General features: G+C 43.0%; 1 protein-coding gene across 5 annotated transcripts in view; it reads right to left on the bottom strand.

The window, feature by feature from the left end:
• Positions 1 to 20,112, bottom strand: part of GRIN2B (glutamate ionotropic receptor NMDA type subunit 2B) — a 235,246-nt gene that overhangs the window by 177,371 nt on the left and 37,763 nt on the right. For all 5 annotated transcript variants that reach the window (XM_064419975.1, XM_064419974.1, XM_064419976.1 and 2 more), the window contains one exon: positions 10,088 to 10,516. In XM_064419975.1, the coding sequence (XP_064276045.1) occupies positions 10,088 to 10,498 (411 nt within the window). In that variant the 5' untranslated portion in view covers positions 10,499 to 10,516. The remainder of the gene's footprint in view (positions 1 to 10,087; positions 10,517 to 20,112) is intronic.

A 20,112-nucleotide genomic window follows, 5' to 3' on the forward strand; every position in this document is an offset into this window, starting at 1 on the left:
AGACCCGCTGGCCTTGCCCCAGCAGGGAGCATTGATGCCAGTGTCCCAGTCACCCTGCAGAGTCACTTCTGACTTCCTCTGTGGCTCAGGGCAGAATGGGAAGGGAATATTTCTGCCCAGCTGGAGGGAAGCAGCACACTCAAGGAAAGCATCGCTGTCCAATCCCACTGTCCTGTGCCTGCCCCGGCCCAGATCTGGTCTTCTCAACTGCAGTTTCCGCCTAGCAGGTTTTCCACTCCCATTTCACACTCCTCATTCCATGTGTTCAGCAGTTCTGCCACCCCCTGTGCTCCCTGGCTGTTGCTGCTACAGCCAGCAAGGAGGCATAACCTGAGCAGGTTTCTCTTTCCCACTCTGCATTTTCCCATAGATCTCCTGCTTCCTACCTTTATCCAGTCCCCCTGTCCATTCTCCTTGTATCAGGATCTCTTCCATACTCTACTCACCCTCAGAATACTCTGCATGCCCCCCACCCTGCCCACATTTCTGCCCGGATTCCCTGCTGCACAGCACATTCCTGCTGGCTGGATCCCACCAGGATCCCACAGGAGACCTACAGCTCCAGCAGCCCCCAGGGCCAGGTGCAGTTTTGAAGCACAGTTTGCAAGGACAAGTTCTTTGCAAGAGATGTGGCAAACATCTAAAAAGACTCCATGCACATCTGCAGTTTCTTACACGTATAACAAGGCCAAACTTGGAGCAGCCAAGCAGTGGTAGCCAAAGCACATCTCTCGTTACAAGTCCTTCCTTACAAGACACCCCTGCTCCAGACCTGAGAACATGTGGTGGTCAGGCAGAAACTTTGGAGGAAAATGTGACAGCACTTGTGATATAGATAAATCACATATTGTTCTGTGCCACATTTTCAGACAGAGATGTTTTGTTTTCCAAATAAATATCTAATTAAATCAATCAGCTTGAGGCATACACCTGGCATAGGAAACTTTGCTCAAACAGTCACAGGCTGGCAACATTACAAGAAACCCCCAAGAGAATTTTATAATGGGGAATGCTGACCAAGCTTACAAGAAATGGTACTATCAGCTCTGCATAAAATGAGTTCTCCAGCATGATGCAGCTATTCAGCCACCACCTCTAATGGGGGTTAAAGCTTCTCCTCCTGGAGTCCAGATTTTCATCTCAAGCATTGTATTTACTTCGGTTAGAAAAATCCAGTAATTGTTTCCTAGTAATTAGGTCACCTTTGCCTTTTATAGAGCTCAAACTTCACAAAAACATTGTTATGGTCTTCTTGTAAAGGGCAAATTGCTGTAGACAGCAGTTGAGCAAGTGCCTTACAGTCATGTTTTATAGCAGAGCTGCAGTGAGGACTAGGGTCTATTAGAACTGCTGGATTCTGTTGGCACCTTTTAGATCAAATCTCCTCACTGCATGTACCTGCCTCCTTTACTTTTTTGTCCACTCACCCTTGGACTCTCTACATCCTTCATTCCTGTCTTTCTCCTTCCTCTGAAACCTACATTTATTGTTATTATCAGGAACCTCACAGATACACAGCTAAAAGCTATTGCCAAGCACAGAGAAAAATTGCTTCTACAGAACCTTTAAAGTTTTTTTTTCTTACTCTCCAAACTTACTCTTTTTTTTCCCCTTAATTTTCTCCCCATGATCCTAGGTTCAGGGGATGTTTTCCTATCTGTCTTTCATCTTCTTTATCCTTTTTCTCCTCTGCTTCATCTATATAGCATCTTCTCCAGCACTTAGTTCAGTCCTATTTGAAAACAGCTGAAGAAACATGGTTTCCATATTCTTCCCTAAGAAGTCTGGAGTACTTCCTAAGTCAGTGTTTGAGCCGCCTTCTTGATACACATATGTATATAATATCCATTAATATTATCATTTGATGTATCATAATTTAATATATTTCTCTAACTTTATCCTGTCATTCCTATGTCTGCTTCTGGCAGCTACACTAAGCATTTTTTTCTCTAATATTAGTCCACCTCTATTCATTGAGTATATAAATCACACCCTGACTCATTGTTCAGCCAATCTACACTACACACATACAGCTGTTTAACTCTTTCTTCATATATCAGCTCCTCCAGACTGTTAACAGGGTCACAGACTAGAATTATGTCTTCTTCTTTACCCTGTTTTTTCCAGCCCGTGTATACGTAATTCACTTAGCTTCCTTCATAATCCATCCCCTCCAAACTTGGCTAATGAGGCAAATAAAAGGCAAAGAGAATAAGAGATTCCCTGGAAAGAATTGTTTCTCTCTGTCCTGCGGTTACTGGGGAATGACACGCAGATCTAAAGCAGCAGCATCAGGCAATTTCACACTCGGTGTTTTCAATTTCATTTTGAGGCCAGTTTAGGGTAGGGACAAATTTGAGTGTAATTAATTTAGATTTTGTGAGACAAGTTACTGCTTGGGGTTGTAATAAAGGACTGCCTGTCCAGATTGAAGAAACTAATCTCCTTGTCCGGCTGGGGATGGCACAAATTGATTTAAGACCTTTTTGTTGGGTTTTTTGTTTTGAAGAGAGGGGTTGTGATAAAGATTATAAATAACTATTGGTCAGAGCTCATCAAGCTTCCAGATTTTCTTCAGGTAAGTGCTTACAGATTTGGAGATGTACCTAAATATCATTAGTGTGAAAATCAAGGCACAAATTATAATGCCCCAGTACCCCCTAAGAATAAAGTTGCTAACCTAAATAAGTTCCCACAAAGATATTCACTCATTTGTAAAAATAAAAACAAAACTTTCCCTCAAAAATTAAAAGTAGCCCATATAACATCAAGCAACTCACTATAATAACACCTAGTGTTAAAAAAACCTTAATCCAACAACGCCCAGGTCTAAGCTGGGTGGAAATCAATGTTTTCCTCACAGAGAGTTCAACAGTTCTATTTCCAGGTAGACAGTGGCAACATCACATTTAAGCAATAGGAGTGACAAGGTTAATTCACCTTTTCTTTACCTCAGGTGGGTTGCAGAAGTTGCGTGCAGAGCTAAGGAAGGAAAGGTCTTCTGTCCCTCAAAAGAAAACATCACTATAACAACAGAAGAAAACTAACACTGTACTCCTGGAGGAAAAATCCTATGACCCGAAACAAAACAGCTTATAAATAGCTGCAGAAGGCTGATGGGAAGGAATCAGACTTGACTTTTGCTTGACATTTGTTGTCTGAGACAAGTCCTGCTGAAGGAAAGCACCCACACCTCTGTATGGCCATCATGTCCCTCAGCACTGCCCCTGCCCAGGGCGTCCCAGGGCACCTCAGCAGGGCACGAGTCTCACCAGGGCACCAGGCTTCCTCCTTCCCGATTCTCTGACACCCAAACTCAGGTAACACCTTCAAGCATTAGGTGTCCGAGGCTCAGGGCAAACATGAAGTCCATCCAGTATCAATTATCAGGAGGGAAAAAGCAATAGAGATAATTTACGGAAAGTTACACTGCCATAAGAATTGTTTTCTTTGTTTTTTAAAGAGGCTTTCTTGTTGCTTTTAAGTGATAAATAAAAAAGAAAGAAATCAACTCCACATTTTTTTTCCTGCGACTCCTGAAAACAATACCCCAGAAAAAAAGTGGAGGCCTTGAAATTAAGTTCCTCGCAAGAAAATTTGGGATGAACTTGAGGAAAGCCTTAAAAATTTAAAAAAAAAATGCAAACACAAAAAAAACCACAAAAAAACCCACACAAAAGCACACTACTTTAATAGGATAATTAATAAAAGAAATTATACATTTCTTTGAAAAGTCATATTTTCATTGGAATAATACTAATGAGAGTACTTGAGCTCTTGCTTAGAAAATAAGAGTTCACATTTAAGGACTTAATGGCACTGGGGAGAGGTTAGACCTCTCAAAAGTTCATTTCCAGGTTTCATAATATCTGAGGGTTTTTAAGTGCTGTAATTTATTTGTAAAATAATAAAAATAGTTCTAGGGAAATCCTCAGGTGTTAAACTTTCAAAAATATGCTGCCCATATTCCCTTTCTTTATATGAAGAAAAGAAAATGTTGTTTTGTATGGGTTGATTAGACACAGATGTAAACATAAATTACAGACCCACCTGGCTTTTTATTACATGTGTATACAAGGGAAAAACAACACTGGCATACAATTCTGCCTTTTATTGTCTATGTCTCTGTGACTTACCTTTTATTCTTCTTCCCCAACCTTTGCAGCAGAATTGTAATTTGAGAACACATTATATTTTGTTTGTTATTTGTGAGCTACAGAGAGCTTTATTTTGGCAGCAAAAGGAAACAACAGAGTACTAAAAGCAAAATAAGTGTATTAATCATGTCCTTAAAATTATTAAGAGCTTGGAGAGAAACTGCTGATTTTTTTTTATTTTTTAAAATCAAACTCATCTTTGCTAATCACTAGATAAGTTTAAGAAACATTTAAACTATTACTATCATCAAATGCAGTTTCAGAGAAATGAAAAACACTTTGTGAAATTACATGAACTGCATATAAATTGGTTTTGCAGGAAAAAGGGATAGAAATCTTTCAATGTCTGCAGATCAAAATGTGCCTCCCCCCCCCACTTCTAATCAGCATTTTGTTTGGAATTTATTTTACTTGAATTCATATAATCCATTCAAAGGGAACCTTAACTCTTTTTTTAATTTTTTTTACTGAATTTCCTTCACACAAGGGCTTCAAAAACTTCAGATGTCATTCCTAATGGAAATGAAACAGATTTACACCCAAAAAATGAGGTTTTCATTCCCTCTGCATCCCTATTACTTAACCTTTGAAAACCTGAGAGTGAAAGTGCTTTCCTTTTAATTACAGATGTTCTCCTTTTAGCAGCACTGTCCCAGTGTCTTTGACTTTGTCCTGGTTTCAGTGTGTATCTAGGTGCTCAGCTTATCCAACTAGTTTTGGCTTCCCTGTACCTGCAGCATCACTTTGCTGCACTCTGGCCAACAGCTGCTCTCCTTCCCTGGTGCTTTACTCCCATTGTCCAACTTTGGACTTGCTTTCCACCAAAACACCAAAGATATGACAGCTGCAACAGCATGGCGCAAACACAGAGTGATCACAGCAACCTTTGGCATTGAAGGAGAGAGACAACGTGTCTTGGAAATTTTACTGAAAACCAAAATAAAGGGGACAGGGATTTGTGAAGTGGGGACACAAAGGCAGAGACAACATCGCGGCTTTGGTATAATCAGAAAAAAGAACAGGCTAGTGGAGGGAGTGAGAGAAAAGCCAGCTCCACGCTGTGTGAAAAAAAGGAAGGAGAATCTGGCCTAGAACAGATTTTAAATTTCAGGTTCATTTTATGCAGCTTTCATACAAATTGTATTAGTGGCACGGCTGAGTAACAGATCACTCTTTCCCACCGTTTTATTTCCATCAGCATGCTGATGCATACTGCGTGTATCCCTGTGTGGGCAAGCCCTGGAGAGAACAGCAAGGGATGCAGAGACAGAGGAGACTGACTTTCACCTGGGAAAACATTACCATCCTCTTCCTCCAAGACTTTTTTCGTCTTCTGCCTGTGCACCATTGTGTTACTATAAAGCTGCACAGGACAAGAAGCTCTGGCAAAATGACGTGACTGTTGAGAAGTAATGAGGAACAGTTCCAGCAAAAATGATAGCCATCAGCTGTGCTATAAGAGAACCCAAATCATTTTCTGTTCTTAGTTTTTCTGCATTTATTATCACCAAGTTGCCTTTGTCTGTTGTTTTAAAACAAATAAATAGTTTATCATTACAAAATGGACCAGTCAGGCAAATGGTGTGGTCATTTCTTAGGCAAGAAGCTAAATCTTTTCCAACGCAGTAAGTATTGTAAATCAGAATAACAATTTACCCTTCCCTTGAGATACCTATAAATGTACATTCGTAAATGTTATTTATGTTACTTCCCTTTTTTTTTTTTTTTTTTCAGGGATTCCTCCTTTACCTCCTAGCTCTGGGCTGAACTGATTTTAGGTAATATGGAAACAAAAACAAAAAAAAGCCTAGTTCAGATATCCAGTTTCAGATCTGCAACTCAAGATACTGGTTTGTGTGATTATCTGAACTGAAGTTTGGTTTGCAGTCTTGAAGATTTATTTTCACCAATAATCTCCTAACACAGGGCATCCTCATACAATTTAATTTCTCCTTTCAAAACAACTGGGGAGAAACCATAAATTATTTTCAATGCTGGAAGGCCAGCAGATATGCTCTCTGGTCAGAAGTGCATTGCAGTCCTCTAGCCAATATAAACTAATGCTTAAAATCAGGAAACAAAGCTGTTCAAAGTCAGGTCATTGCAGCAACATCAGGCAAACTGAAGGGACCAGCAAGCTTCCACGAGCAAAGTTTTTGGACCACAGAAACCTAATTCTGCAGGTGGTGCACATGTCTCTCCTCTCCATCTCATCTATTTTGGATTGCACGCAGATCACCAGTGATCAATGCTATTGCCTTTTTAATCACAGGTCCTGGTGAGATGATGCTATTGCCCTGGTCCTTTTCAGGAATCAGCAACAAAATAAGGTGCTTTCTTACAGAGCTGGAACAGTGTGAGCACTCTTCTACCCTGTCCCAAGCTACAGCCTTGCCCCTCTGAGAGGAACTGATGTGGGGTCTGTTGCACCCCCTTAGCCATCACTGCCAGGCCCCCAGCCCCAACAAAAGGACTGCTGCTCTTCACTCCGTTTGGAGTCACTGCTGGCAGGCTTATCCAGCTCTAGGGACTGAACTGGCTGTGACAGAACTCTCACTCGGCAAAGCAGCCTCTCCAGAGCTCGAGTGAGGCACATCGTGTGTCTCTGCTTCACCGTTTTCCTGGAACTAAACCCAGATCACAGTGTGCACACAGATCATCTGGGCACATTCTTCTTATGCCAGATTAGTCAGAAATTAAATGTAACACTCTGTAACAGGTAAGCAGGTGGAATTAGAGACACGAGCACCAAAGAGCAAAAACAGCAAAAACATGTAAATTCCTGTATACTTATTTTTCAGAGGAAAAAGGCAAAATACAGGGAAAACAAATTATATAAACATTTGCAAAATCTAATAAAATACAAATTAAAGAATGTGAGTTTGAAAAAATCAGGAAAAAAGGATGTTACACTTTTATCAACATACCTCCACCTGCTATGTCACACCTAGGGCAGGGTTCATGGCATTTAACTTGAGACATCATGAACACATTGAGGTACAGCCTTCTTCAGTAATCAGTGGGGAGACACAGGACTATCCCATGAGCAGTTCACTGCACCCTGAATTGGGTAGGGTGAATGGTCCTCAGCTGGTGTCTCCATTACCACTGATGCCTAGACCTCCAGCTGGTGGGTAGCAAACTTCTAGATTAATATTAACTGAGATAAAGCCAGCTTATAGGCCACATTATACAATATTTCTGTCTTCATATACAGGACAAAAGAAAATTCAGGCTTGAAATCCTAATTTCTTTTTCTTTATGCCTGCCCTTTTGTGCCTCAATTTACCAGCTGCATGATACATTACAAAGCCCTTTTTACACATGACCCACATTTCCTAACAGAACACTTACTAAACCCTCACTGAAGGTGAAACAGAATTGCACATGCTGCTCCAGGAAAGGTGGTTTGACTGGGGAGTTGGTTTTTTTTTTGCATTAAACTCCAGCAAAGAGGGGCTTATCTGTCACACCAAGACATTCATGGTTTCTAGCATTCCTTAGGTTTGCATTGGCACTACTGATCACAAACACACGGGGAGCTTAACAAAGCTGTAAGTGCAGATCTGAACCTGTGAAATGCTGAGCAAGTTCAATCACAGCTGACTGCTGTGGGCGTTGAGGGGATGCTGAAAGAAGCATTCCATGCTTGCAGGATCAAACCTCAGCCACACAACTCATCTGCAAAGAATATGACTAAGAGTCATTAAAAGCAAAGCCTCTGTCAAGGCCCTCTATCAAAAATAAATTGCTGAAGGACTTACCAGGCTGACTTCAGTATTTTTAGTAGAATTTCAGTGTATTTACACTCTACCATATTTTAATTCAATTCCTCAAATAAATATTATCCATTAAAGATTACACACCTGTGGATCAGAAGTTGTAAAGGTCAGCCTTTTCAAATTATTTTTCAAAGAAACCTTGGCCTTTCCTAAAACTGCAGATCTTTGTACATAACCTGCAAACCTCCTGTCTGCAAAACTACCAAAAAAAAAAAAAATAAAAAGATTGGTAAAACAGAAGTCTCCATTCATAAGGCTTCCACCTTTGAGCTCCCTGTGGGCTGCCTGCCTGCCTGCCAGAACTCTCTTTAGAAGCGAGCCAGTGGGATACACAGGGCAGTGGCAGGAGATGCTGCCTTCCCAAGGAGAGACTAGGGACAGGTAGAAAGAAAAATCTTTTCAAAGTTCAACAGGCCAAATTTCTCTTTGAACTGCAGCAGCGTAAATCTGATCTAATCCTGCCAAAGGCAGTGGGGCCGTGCTGGATTTGCACTGCGGGAATCTGAAATCAGAATTTGGCCTGCCATGTTCAAAGTCACAAGGACTTTTCCCAGTGCTTAGGAGGTCTTCTGTCAGTAACTCTCACACTTGTTCATAGATGTAAGATGTCACCCCAAGTGTGAAATGCAGCACTTGAGCACTGCTTCCAACCCTCCTTTGCACAGACATAGATAACCATGCAACACTGCAGACAGGAGAGAATCAGGATGCAGCATTGCTGCCTGCCTGGCCTCCAAAGAAGAAAAGCTTCACTGTGGGTGGAATGGGGCAGTGGGACTTCAGCATATGTGCAACTATTCAAGGAGTGAGAGAAAAAAGGCCCGTGATTATTCAGTGACTATTTCAGTTTAAAGGCCAATAGGAGAAAATAACACTGCACACTAACTGTGTGTTATTTGGCAACTGAATGGTTGGTCAAAAAGTGAGAAAATAATTTGTTAGCACCTTCAAAAGCCTGCACTGGATTATTTACTTGCAAGGTAAATAAAAGAGAATGTGCCTGGATTTCTCATCTCACTAGATCTCTTTCTGAGGAGAAGCTGCCATAGTGGCCAGGTCAATTCTCACCCTTCATTCCATTAGGCCTGATTCTGCCTAGTTAAATGTCTCAGACTCACTTAAGAGCTGTCTGTAAAAGAAAAAGACTGTGAGCTTGTGTCCCTGTTTACTTCTTTGGGATGCACAAAGAATGGTCAAGAGAGTCTTCTCAATAAAAGCCTTGGCCTTGACTGTCTGGCTTCAAGCCTGCAGGAATAGGGACAGCCAGCTTCTCTCACGTGTTCCCACTGGGCAGCAGTAGCCCCAAGGCTGCTGTTAGCCACACTGTCTGGCCAAATGCACATTCAGGTGTGAATTGCTGCATGTCCTGTTTGTATCAGGTCCACATGCACCCCAAGGATGCTTCACTGAGAGTTATTAGCTGGCCAAAGATGCTACTCCCTCTCTGCATCCTGCCCTGTCCAAAAGCAGTAGCAGGATGGCTTGTTTGTGTAGTAATTCTTTAGAGACTGGCTAGGGCCTGGGAAAACAATGAAATGTCTGTGACATGAAGGAATAAAGTAGTGCAGTAGAAAAAAGAAAGATTTAGCTGGACTGGTTTAGACTGGTTAGTCACTTCAGCTAACACCTATTTAACTTCAGGAGCTAATGAACACTTTATAGAGAGGATAGCTTTATTAAAGATTCAATTATATTCCAATTAAGATGTAAGAGCTGTATTAAGCATCCCTGAAAATACCACAATATCCTCCAGCTACATGCAGGAAAAAACCCAGGCTATGATCCCTGGCTCTTCTAAAGTAAAACACAAGCAAAAATAAAACCTTTTTAAAAATTACAATTGTCAGGGGCTCTTTACCCTTCTTAAGGAAGAAGAAGAGGGATGATTCTTTTGTGGGTCTCTTCTACCTGCTTCTTTCCCTCCTCAGTTTTTCTCTGTTGCAGATAATTCCACATGATTAATAGGCTCTTCTCAGTAGTGCTACACACAGTTAGCTCTTTTAATCTGTCTTTGAATCTGAAGCTGCCTAATCCCCCAAGCCTTCGGCCCCATGAGACACCACCTGAGGATCACAGAATAAGATACTTCTCTTTGTTTTAAGTTTGGATCCACAGGTCTGCAATAGAAGGAAGCTCATTTAAATTTACCTTATCTGCCATGATCATAGAGGAGCCTCCATGGATGCCCAGGATGGGAGTGAGGGTCTGGGCAGAGATGAAGTCCAGGATCTGGGCAATGGCTTCCTGGTCTGTGTCATCAGCGAATACCACCCCTTGGATCTTCCGGTCAGACATGAGGTCACAGATGCGGGTGATGATGCTCTTGGGATCTGTCTCATTCATGGCCACCAGCTCCACCCGAGGCACCACTGAGAGGTGGTGGAAGTCATCTTTCTCGTGGGCATCTTTGATGGCCACTTCGTCCGAGGTCCCCACCAGGATGACCGCGATGCCAATGCTCGGGTGGCTTTTCTGGGCATGGGCCCCGCTCCCTGTTGTTGCGAGGACTGCCAGCACCAGCCAAAACCTTGGAGAGTAGCACTCCACCCTGGGCCTCATCTTCGGCTCTTACACTCCCTGAGTGAGAAAGAAAAAAGGGGGAAAGTAAAACAAAGTGATTAATTGACAAGTCAGTCTCGCACTCAGCCTTCAAGGTAGATCCATTGATCATGCTCAGCCACTAGCTCTCCTCCCAAAAATCCTTCCAGTCTGATGCTGAGCCCTTTGGCTACATTCAGGCTCTGTTAAAGTTGGGGGATCAGACCAGTCCAGCCCCTACTTCAGAGTCTGGCATCACTTAAGAGAACAGCTGTCAGCAGAAGATGGGATCATGTCATCTCTCAGGTCCTGTGTCACTTTGAGACCCAAGTCAAAAGTGATAGAGAATTGTCCTTTGACAGCTGATCAGCTGTCTTTGTGAAATTAATTGCTTATGTCAAGCCCATGTCAGAGTGCTCACCCTCAACACAAAGGAATGACTGGTGCTTGCGATCAGTTTGGACTTGTGCTGGAGGTACAGGCAGGGAGACTGAGGAGACCAGGCAGATGGGAACTCCCTTTTCCTTTCTCAGCACAGTCCCTCCAGAATAAAGTGAGCACAAATGGGCAAGGTCACTGTGTATATGTATGTGTGTATCTATTGCATACACCACCAGGACACACACAGCTCCAGTGTGTAGTACAGTCAACTATATGCTTTCCACCAATACAGGATTCTTTTTTAAAAAGAAGAAAAACAGGAATACAAAATTTCCCAGCTGCCATGGCCAAAACTGGATCAGGATCCTCCAAGTCCACATGACAGCTGTGTTTGCACAGAAGTAGAAATGCCAACAGAGCTTACAGTGGTTCACCCTCAGCTACTACAGCCAGGCATGGCACATAAATCTTCTCCCTGAGCATGTCCACTTTATTTGGTAATCACAACAGTAGAGATGAAAAAAACCTGATGAGGTCATCTCTCCAGCCCCTGCCTGAGTGGGACAGTTCCCTGTGGGACCGTTCATCGCTCTTTCTTTTTCCAGTCCCGCTTTAATAATAGTTCACATTTCCACAGCGCTTTTTGTCCTCAAGGCACTCTACACACACTAATGAACTAATTCTTACAGCACCCATGCAGTGTAAATATCAGAGACAACAGAACAGCGTCCCCCCCATCTGCCCACCACACCTGCTGGAGCTAGCACTGCTTGCTGTGCCCACCAAGAGTCACACTGATGTCCCAAGGAGATTTCAGGCATTTCAAACTAAAGAAGATTTTCCCTCAAACAACAGGTACTGCTTAGCTACTCATGCCCAGAATTCTGTTCTTCAGCAACCAGGCACACTTGAAATAAATACACCAGCCCTGCACTTCTTTGTGCTACACCTCTGGTCTTGCGTGCCCAGGAATGGGACCCTACTGTTCATTGCTACACATGCCTCTCAAACTAACAGAAAGCCACAGCATCAGGGACAATGCTGGCAAAACTTTGTGGAAGCAGGAAGTCCAAAAACAACCCTAGCTGACACCAACCCATGGGAAAAGCCCCAAGAGGCCCCATCTTGCCCTGCCCAGAAGAACACACAGGCTCAACACCTGCTCCCTCATTCTTATGCTAAGCAGAGAGGATGCATCCTGCATTGAGATTACCAGATAAATAAGCAGATAATAAAATAGATAATAAATATGCACCGGAGAAACCAAATCCACTTAAGAAGCTGAAAGGGACTGCGGGTGTGAAGCACCAATCGATTCTGAGCTCTCTGAAGGATTCACTTTCTGAGAGATGCTTACAAGGAGAACCAAGAGACTTTGAGAGCTTGGCAAAATGAACAGTTAACTTCATTCCAGTATGACTGTTATCCTCCAATTACGAGTCACTAAATTAGATTCCTTCACAGTAGTGAAGAAATGCAGTCCCCATTTCTGCAATGCTTTATTAACTTTAATGCACTCTATACGCTCTCTGTCTCTCATTCTCTTGCTCACTCACTTAAATGCTATATTTGTTCTCTTAAAATATGTCTCCTGCAGTCCCTCTGCACCGACTCATACAGTGTATTATGGTTGGTTAGGCAATGGCTAGTTGTGATGCCCAGGGAGGAGAGTGTAGGTTTTTCCCAGCCCCTTTCCCACCAGGAATAATGTATTTGAGCCCTTGGGCCTTCCAACCCAGGGCTCAGATAGCATTCAAGCAGGAGCTACACAGGCAATCATGGCAGCTGTCAGCCTTCATGCCCAAGCACATGCTTCTCCCAGTGGGAAAAATGGCAGCCAAGAAACCTATTCCCTACTCTTCACCTGCATTAAAGCCAATAAATATCTAGCATCTACCTCCAAGCAGGAGAAGAGAGCCTAGATCCTGAAGAGCACATGGGTGCCAATCTGTTGGGTGTCTGTGCCCCACTCAGGCAGATTTTTCCATTCAATACAAGATGGAGTTATCTGCACAGTGCCAGATCCTCAGGCTTTGGCCAGATATGCAGGGAGCAGCCAGGGCTAGGAAGAAGCTCATTCCAAGAGGAGGTTGTCTGTGGCTCGGTAGCCAACCTGCCATCTCCAATTTGGATCCTCAGCCACAAGTCCTCTCTGGATCAGGCAGAGCAATGCTGGGGTACCCTGTGTTGTACCAGCCAAGAAATCTCTCTCTCCATCTCTCACTCACACATAACACATCTGTCATGCTCACGAGGTCTGTCAGGTGCTCCGTGGGCAGTCTGTGTGACAGACAGCAGAGTTCTTCTAAGGGACTAGCAGGTACCAGGTCCAGGGTGGGCTCCCTCATAAGATGGGAGCTGGGGATGTGATAAGGCAGGAGAACATCAATAAATCACACCCAACCCAGGCTGAGTGTGGTTTTCACCATTCAGCTCCCACAAGGCAGCGTAGGGGTGAGCTGCTGAAAGACTAAATCGAGGATGCTTATGGTGTTACAATCCCTTCCCTCCTTGGGGCTGACTTGTGTTCACATCAGTAGCCACTCTTCACACAGCTGCCCACATGCATGTACTGGCTGTTAGAGAAAGGGACAGAAAGGACATCCCAACACCAACCTCACCTCATGCTCCTCCTCTGGTCTGGCTCACTGCAGGTCCCTTTTGAATGTGTGCTAGTAGAGACAAGGCAGGCGTGAACCACCACACACTTACTATCAGATCAAGGGGACCCCAGAACTACTGTGAAAATGTGTTTCTGCATACAGAGCAACAAGTTTTGTCCATGATTTCCACAGTGTTCAAGTGCAAACATTCAAGGTACTCAATTAAGAAAGCACTGAAGGCAGCATACAGACCTCCTTCTAAGTGTGTTCCTGTTTCCAGTAAAAAGGGGGATGGAGAAATTCACACACAAAGAAATTCATGAGCACCTGACAAGGCTACAGCTGTAAAACAGGGCATTTACCCTTTGTCATTTCAAGAAATTTTAATAATTTTACAGTATAATTTCACCAGTCAAGAATGTTTATAAAAATATGCAAGTATATTTTATTACCAAGTATTTTACATGAGCAGATTTTCCTTTAGAGGTGGTGTGGGGCAGCACAGTTTTTGAAGTATTTTCTGTGATTATGGCACTCCAAAACAATTTAGTAAATCCCAAACTCCTGACTGGTACGTAAAATCCTTTACACATTACTGCACACTATTATATTGTCTCTGACTCCCTAGAAAATAATATATGGTAGGGCCATTAGATAAAGTGGTTTTACAGACATATCTATATTTAGGTATAAACATGCCAGTAAAATCATTACACCTCTATAATCTTATTTTACTTACCAATAAAATATATCCAGCACTGTAGGGGAATGCAGCGTGTACTTGCTGCAGAGCAATGTTACACAATCACTTTCAAAATGGGAAGTGAAAGCTAACTTCTCCAATTGAAAATACAAGAGGAATGTAGGTAGTCAGACAGTAATTATTCCAATTGGAATTTAGCCAGGACCAAAGGTTAGACTGCTTAAAAATATCATGAGAACCTTACTTGACACTGCACTTTTACATGGATCAGACCTAAGATAAGTATTAATAGAAAATTATTAAGCTGCACGGGTAAAATACAGCTCAGCATTAAGAGATAGTTCTGGATGATATTTCAAAACACAGAAAGTACACAAATAGGTCACTGTGCATTCAACCAGGCTAACTGTAAACAGACTACTACTCCAGCAGTGCACAGCAAAGCCAGGCCATATTCAGGTCAGGTAAAGAAACTGAGGCAGAACAAGGGCTGGTCACAGTTTTTTGGGAGTAGTTCTGCTGTGTGCTGACACGGATACCTCCTCCTGCTGCAATCATGCCTTCTAAATAGTCTTGCACAATAGGAAGGTGCTTGCAGGCTCCCCAAACCCAACCACCAAGCTCAAGACACCAAGAGAAATGAAAGTGAGGTAATACTGCAGTTCATGACAAAAAGCTCTCTTGAAGGCAGCTTTCCTAATTAAGAGGAAGACAATACTTTGGACAGGAGGCTGAACAATGCCCTAGCCACCATCAAAAGGAACTTCACAGGGATACTGGCTCAATATGGGAGAATGAAAAGCCTACCTCCAGCCTCCCTCTCAGAGGCTTCATTGGAGGGCCACAGGGAAGTTCCTATCCCAGTGGTTTTTGGGCTCTGCTCACTGAGCTCTGATGCTCTAAGCCCTGCTTAGACTTCAAGCCACAGAATCTGAATTCAACAGCTAATTCTGTGTAATTCTGTATCTGTACCGGCTGCTGTGCTAATTCCCAACCCTACTCTCACCACTAGCCCAATTCCAGACCTCGTCACTATCACCACCCTCAGTCCCATTACCACCTAAAGACAGATGTCCTGCCAGACCCAGTGTGAGACATCAGCATTACCCTTTGCCATTTGCTCACCTTTGATAGCATGTTAATTCACACTGCCTTCATTTCTCTGACAGCTTGAGCAGTATCAGACAATGAACCCAAAAGCAATCCTTATGTTTCAGGATCTAGTTGGAGGTAGGAAGAAATCCATCTCACCTGTGAAATACTTTAAAAACCTCAAAGGTGCTTTGGGTCTAGCATCCAACACACCACCAGAGAACAAGCGCACTAGAAGAAGCTGTAGGGAAGTCAGCATTGCACTAGGTGGCTACTGGGCTGTCACACAAGGAAATACAAGTATGTCCAAAGATCAAAGAAGAACACTATTTCTGTATTTACCGATGACAAAAGACTGGTGACATTTTGATCTTTTTGTCTACTATCTGCCTTATGGGCAAACTGGAAGTGCTAAGAAGACCCATGAGAAAAAAGAGGCAGGACAGACTGGAACCTCATCAACTGTTAGTCTGAAGAGCTGGCGTTTAAAGCTATAAACCACACCACAATTTACACCTAGGTTTCTCCATCTCTCATATTTTTGATTACCCAGTTTCAGCTTAGGACATCCTCTCAATCTCGTGGTTACTCTGCAATGTAGACATGCTGCATATTGCATACCTCTGAAGAGGCATTCCTCTTCTTCTAACACTGCTGTGACTATTATCCTACCACACCTTCAGCCCAGGCTATTTGTTCATTGACAACTCTTGTGCTGCTGTTCCCCATATTACTGCTTACCACATAGGTGACATAAGTGCCCATAAATCTTCTTCTGGCTCACAGCCCTGTTGTTCCAGGAATTTTGTCAACAGACACAAAGAAGAGGAAGATGGATCTGGGGCACGATAGATGTGTCTTGAAAGCACCTGCACACTTCAGGTGCTGATAAACAGAATGAATGATGCTGCAGGAAAATCTCCATACATTCAGAGCAGAAAGATGGCAGAGACTGGGGACAATGGAAGTGATATACACAGTGGTGAATGCAACAATCCAGCACCTGGACCAAAAGGGTTTATTATGGTGACCCTGGGTAAGGGTGTTTGAGTATTTTCAGATGAAAACTTGTTGCAATATGGTTTCGTTTATTTTAACTAGCTTTGGACATCACTTATATTATCATTCTGGGCTATAAATGCTCCTACGACAGTGGCAGAAACATTCCTCTAAGGTCTTTTGGACAGGTCTTTCTATTCTTCACAATCACTCCCTCTTCAACATGTACCCCTGTCCATGCCTGTAACATCCCACAGATCCATTTCTATCTAACATACAAAATGGTTCCAATTTTCCCTTATTTCTCCCAAGTCAGCCTTACTCTTTTGGGGGGTGCATCACATACCCCCAGCCAAAGCCTTCAAAGCCCTTGGAGCTCCCTCATTACCTCACTGTTAGCTCTCTTTCCATAGACACTGCGTGGAAAATAGCACATATGTTTTCTTGTAGTCTCTATTTATTTTCTTCAGAGCTGTTCTTTCTCTATTACACCAGGTACAAACTCCTGCCTGACTTGGGCAGTGTAAGGTACATCAGAAGCTAGTTCGCCTTTGTCTATCCAACAGGTGTATGCAAGAATAAGGTGAAAAAGTCCTTCCCCTTCTCTACCCCATGCAAAGGAGAAGAGCAATTCTCTCCCTGCACTTAAGGCAGTACAAAAAATGCTTTGATCATCAATTAGACACATATCATTCCCAATAGATGAAGAACTATGGGTTATTATTTTAAGCTTGCCCACGGGTAAGTTCCCAGTGTCCTTCCCACTTCCTCCCACCCACATATTTTACATATCACAGCTGATAACTTATACAGCCACAGCCTGCAACCTTCTGTTGAGACCAACACCAAATGATTCATAGAAATCAAAAATTAAAATCCTCTGCTTAAGAGTCCTGCCCTTCCCCCAGTCACTTCAGGATTACTGTCCACAGCACCTCATTTAGCACACTACCTGCTCTGAAACAACTCAAACAATAAGATTACCACTGCTAGGAGATGGCTCATATTTTGAAACCTATCCCTAAACTCAGCCTAAATTTTCTCTTTACTCAGCTATCCTGTAACTTTAATAACATCTCCTTCATTCAGCCTAAACCATTTCTCCCTCTCAACTCACCGTTTCCACTGTGAAAATGCTTGTAGGTGGTTATCTGATCACCCCTTGAGACTTTCCTCTGCTGCAGGAAAAGTTCAGCTGTGTTTATTGCTCCTCATAATTCGAGTCCCCTTGGATCCTCGTGAGGATGAGTGAGGGAGAATGAAGGAAATGGCTGGGCGAGGGAGCGAAGGAGCGGGTCTGACCTGCTTACCCAGACTGGCACACACGTGCAGAGCTGCAGGACTCAGTGTCACACACACAAAAGCCATTAAGAGAGACAGCAGGTCAGTCTGGCATTGCCCAGTGCCAGCTTCTAAATGCCAGAGCAGAGAGGCTTGGCACAGGCTCCCCTCTCTGCAAGCCTGGCTTGCGGAGCCAGGCTAGAGCCACTATTCCCCTGCCAGGATCTCACCCTTCCCCCAGCATCCTGCTTAGAGAAGTTTAGAGGGTTTAGACAGGTCCTCCCTGCCAGAGACTGAAATATCCTCACCACCTGGAGGGTTCAGTTGCCACAGCTGTCACTCCATGCATGTGTATGCTCCACTGGAAGCAAGGGATTTCAAAGCTTACGAGGCATACACCATTTCCCACTTGCAACTGTTGTCTGCCCCAACCTCAGAACTGAATCTCGGCTCAGAGCGAGACCATCCTGCGTGCAGGGCCCCTCCACAGCATTTCAGCATGGCTGAAATTCAGCAGCTTTGCCTCCAGAAGAGCAAGACTCAGTTTAAACAGGCAGCAGAATGCTGCGCAGAGCAACGCCAGGTTTGCTCTTAAATAGAACTGAAGCCCTTTGAAAATCCATTGGACAATCCCTTCCTTCCTTTCTTAATTCTCCACTTCCAGTTTTCATTTCCAAGGAGGAATTGACAGCACATTAATAACATGAGGATATTAAAGACCACAATTTCCAAAATATAGGGACTTAAATAGCTCCGATCCATTAATAACCATGAGAAATGCACATTTAACTTCACTTGGATGGTTTGGAAAAGCACATCCTTGGAATTTCTCATTATTTGATGTATTAATTTGAGGTTTTCTATTCAACTTTAATCAACTCTGCATTTTGTGCATTGACAGATTGATACAATGAATTTCAAAATTTAAAAACCAAGAATTTTGATTTCCAATGGTGAAAATTAAATGGGAAATTTAATTTTTCCCAGACTCTCTTATGCATCTCACGCAGCACCTGCTCATTCCCTGCATCATTTCCTTAAAGGGAAAACACAGAGCAGGTAAACAGAGTCTACACTGGCTCTCAAAGGCAGCTGCCAAATTCCACACCAGTTCCAAGATCCCCACTGATTACTCGAAGTCTCACATCAAGTGTTAAATTATTTGGATGCCAGACATAAACAGTGTAAAAACCAATTCAGAATAATTTTTTTTAAACATACCATAAGCAGAAAAGAAAATATTTTCTTTTTTAGGCCAAAATTGAGTGATTCCTTCTTCTACAAGTCTGGAATTCTAGAAGGGACATCTGAGTCAGAGGGAGCCTCAAACTACACTTGCACTTTGGACACAGTCATCCTGTTTGCTGCCTATTTTCTCACATATAACATATGACACCAGATACAGTTTTAAAGCATAAAGCTGCCCATCCCTTAAGAAAGATCTTCACGGGTGCACATTTCAGTTTTGGAATCCATGCAGCAGGGACAAGGTAGGAAAAAATAGGCACTGCCTCTGGTCACAATGGCACTGCTACAGCAAATCTGAAACAGCCCTAAAGCAGAGTGCCAGGGTTCACCAGGCTTGATCACACTCTTATGAAGGTGTTACAGACAGCAGAAATGGCAGAAAAGGTCACTTGATCCCTGAAGCACCAAGATGTGATGAGGACAAAAGAGCTGCTAAGTGGAGGTAGTGGGGTGGAGAGAGAGATGCATCCTGTGAGCTGGTCCAGGACAAAGCTGCACTGCCACAAACGTGGATGGGCCACATTTCACGAGCCACCAGCATCCCTCAGGAACCTCATGGCCTCTTGTTCTCCACTGCTTTCTCTCACTGGAAAGTGAGGTTTAGTCACCAAGGGACCCTGTGACAGTGCCAACCTTGTTTATGAAATAAGACAGGGAATTAATCTGAAAGTGAAAGGGACTGAGATAATGGGTTTAGCATGTGGAAATAGGCATGACAAGGCCACTGAAGCCAAGAAGAGTCAAAGGCAAGTTCTGGTCAGGCCACTAGAAATGATAGAGGAGTACCCAGAAAATTTTGGTTTGAGTCTCCTTCTTTGTAACTGCCTGTCTGTTGACCCCTCCCTTCTTCTCACTCTGATCCTTGGTAAAGGACTTTTTTGTTCCTGTTATCATTACTTATTGAAAAATAAAACTATAAAAAGTCTACCCAGGAGAAATAATAAGGCAAGACAAATGTATGACACCTAAAAGGGTACAATTGAAGGTATTTGGAACTGTACACTCCCAACCAAGAAGCATCCCAAAAAACACTTATCACTTCAGAAAAGCTTGATCCTTATGACAAACACTAAAGCCACGATAACTGGAGAACTGATAACTGCAAATCAGAAAAAATGTGGTAGTCTCATTTTTCTTCTCCTTTCCTTCCTTCTTCTTCCAACCCAACTCCCTTCCCTTTCCCTAACTTTCTGAGTTCAATGACCAGTAAGGGACCAGCCATCAAGCAGCTGGATACAATATGCTTTCACAGTACATTAGTGCTGTGCACCAGACCATGCTGTGCCTGCAATTGTGTGACAGGTCAGGGCCAATTCATCTTACTGAGA

Source organism: Passer domesticus, chromosome 5 (assembly GCF_036417665.1).
Source record: "Passer domesticus isolate bPasDom1 chromosome 5, bPasDom1.hap1, whole genome shotgun sequence".
Classification (NCBI taxonomy): domain Eukaryota; kingdom Metazoa; phylum Chordata; class Aves; order Passeriformes; family Passeridae; genus Passer; species Passer domesticus.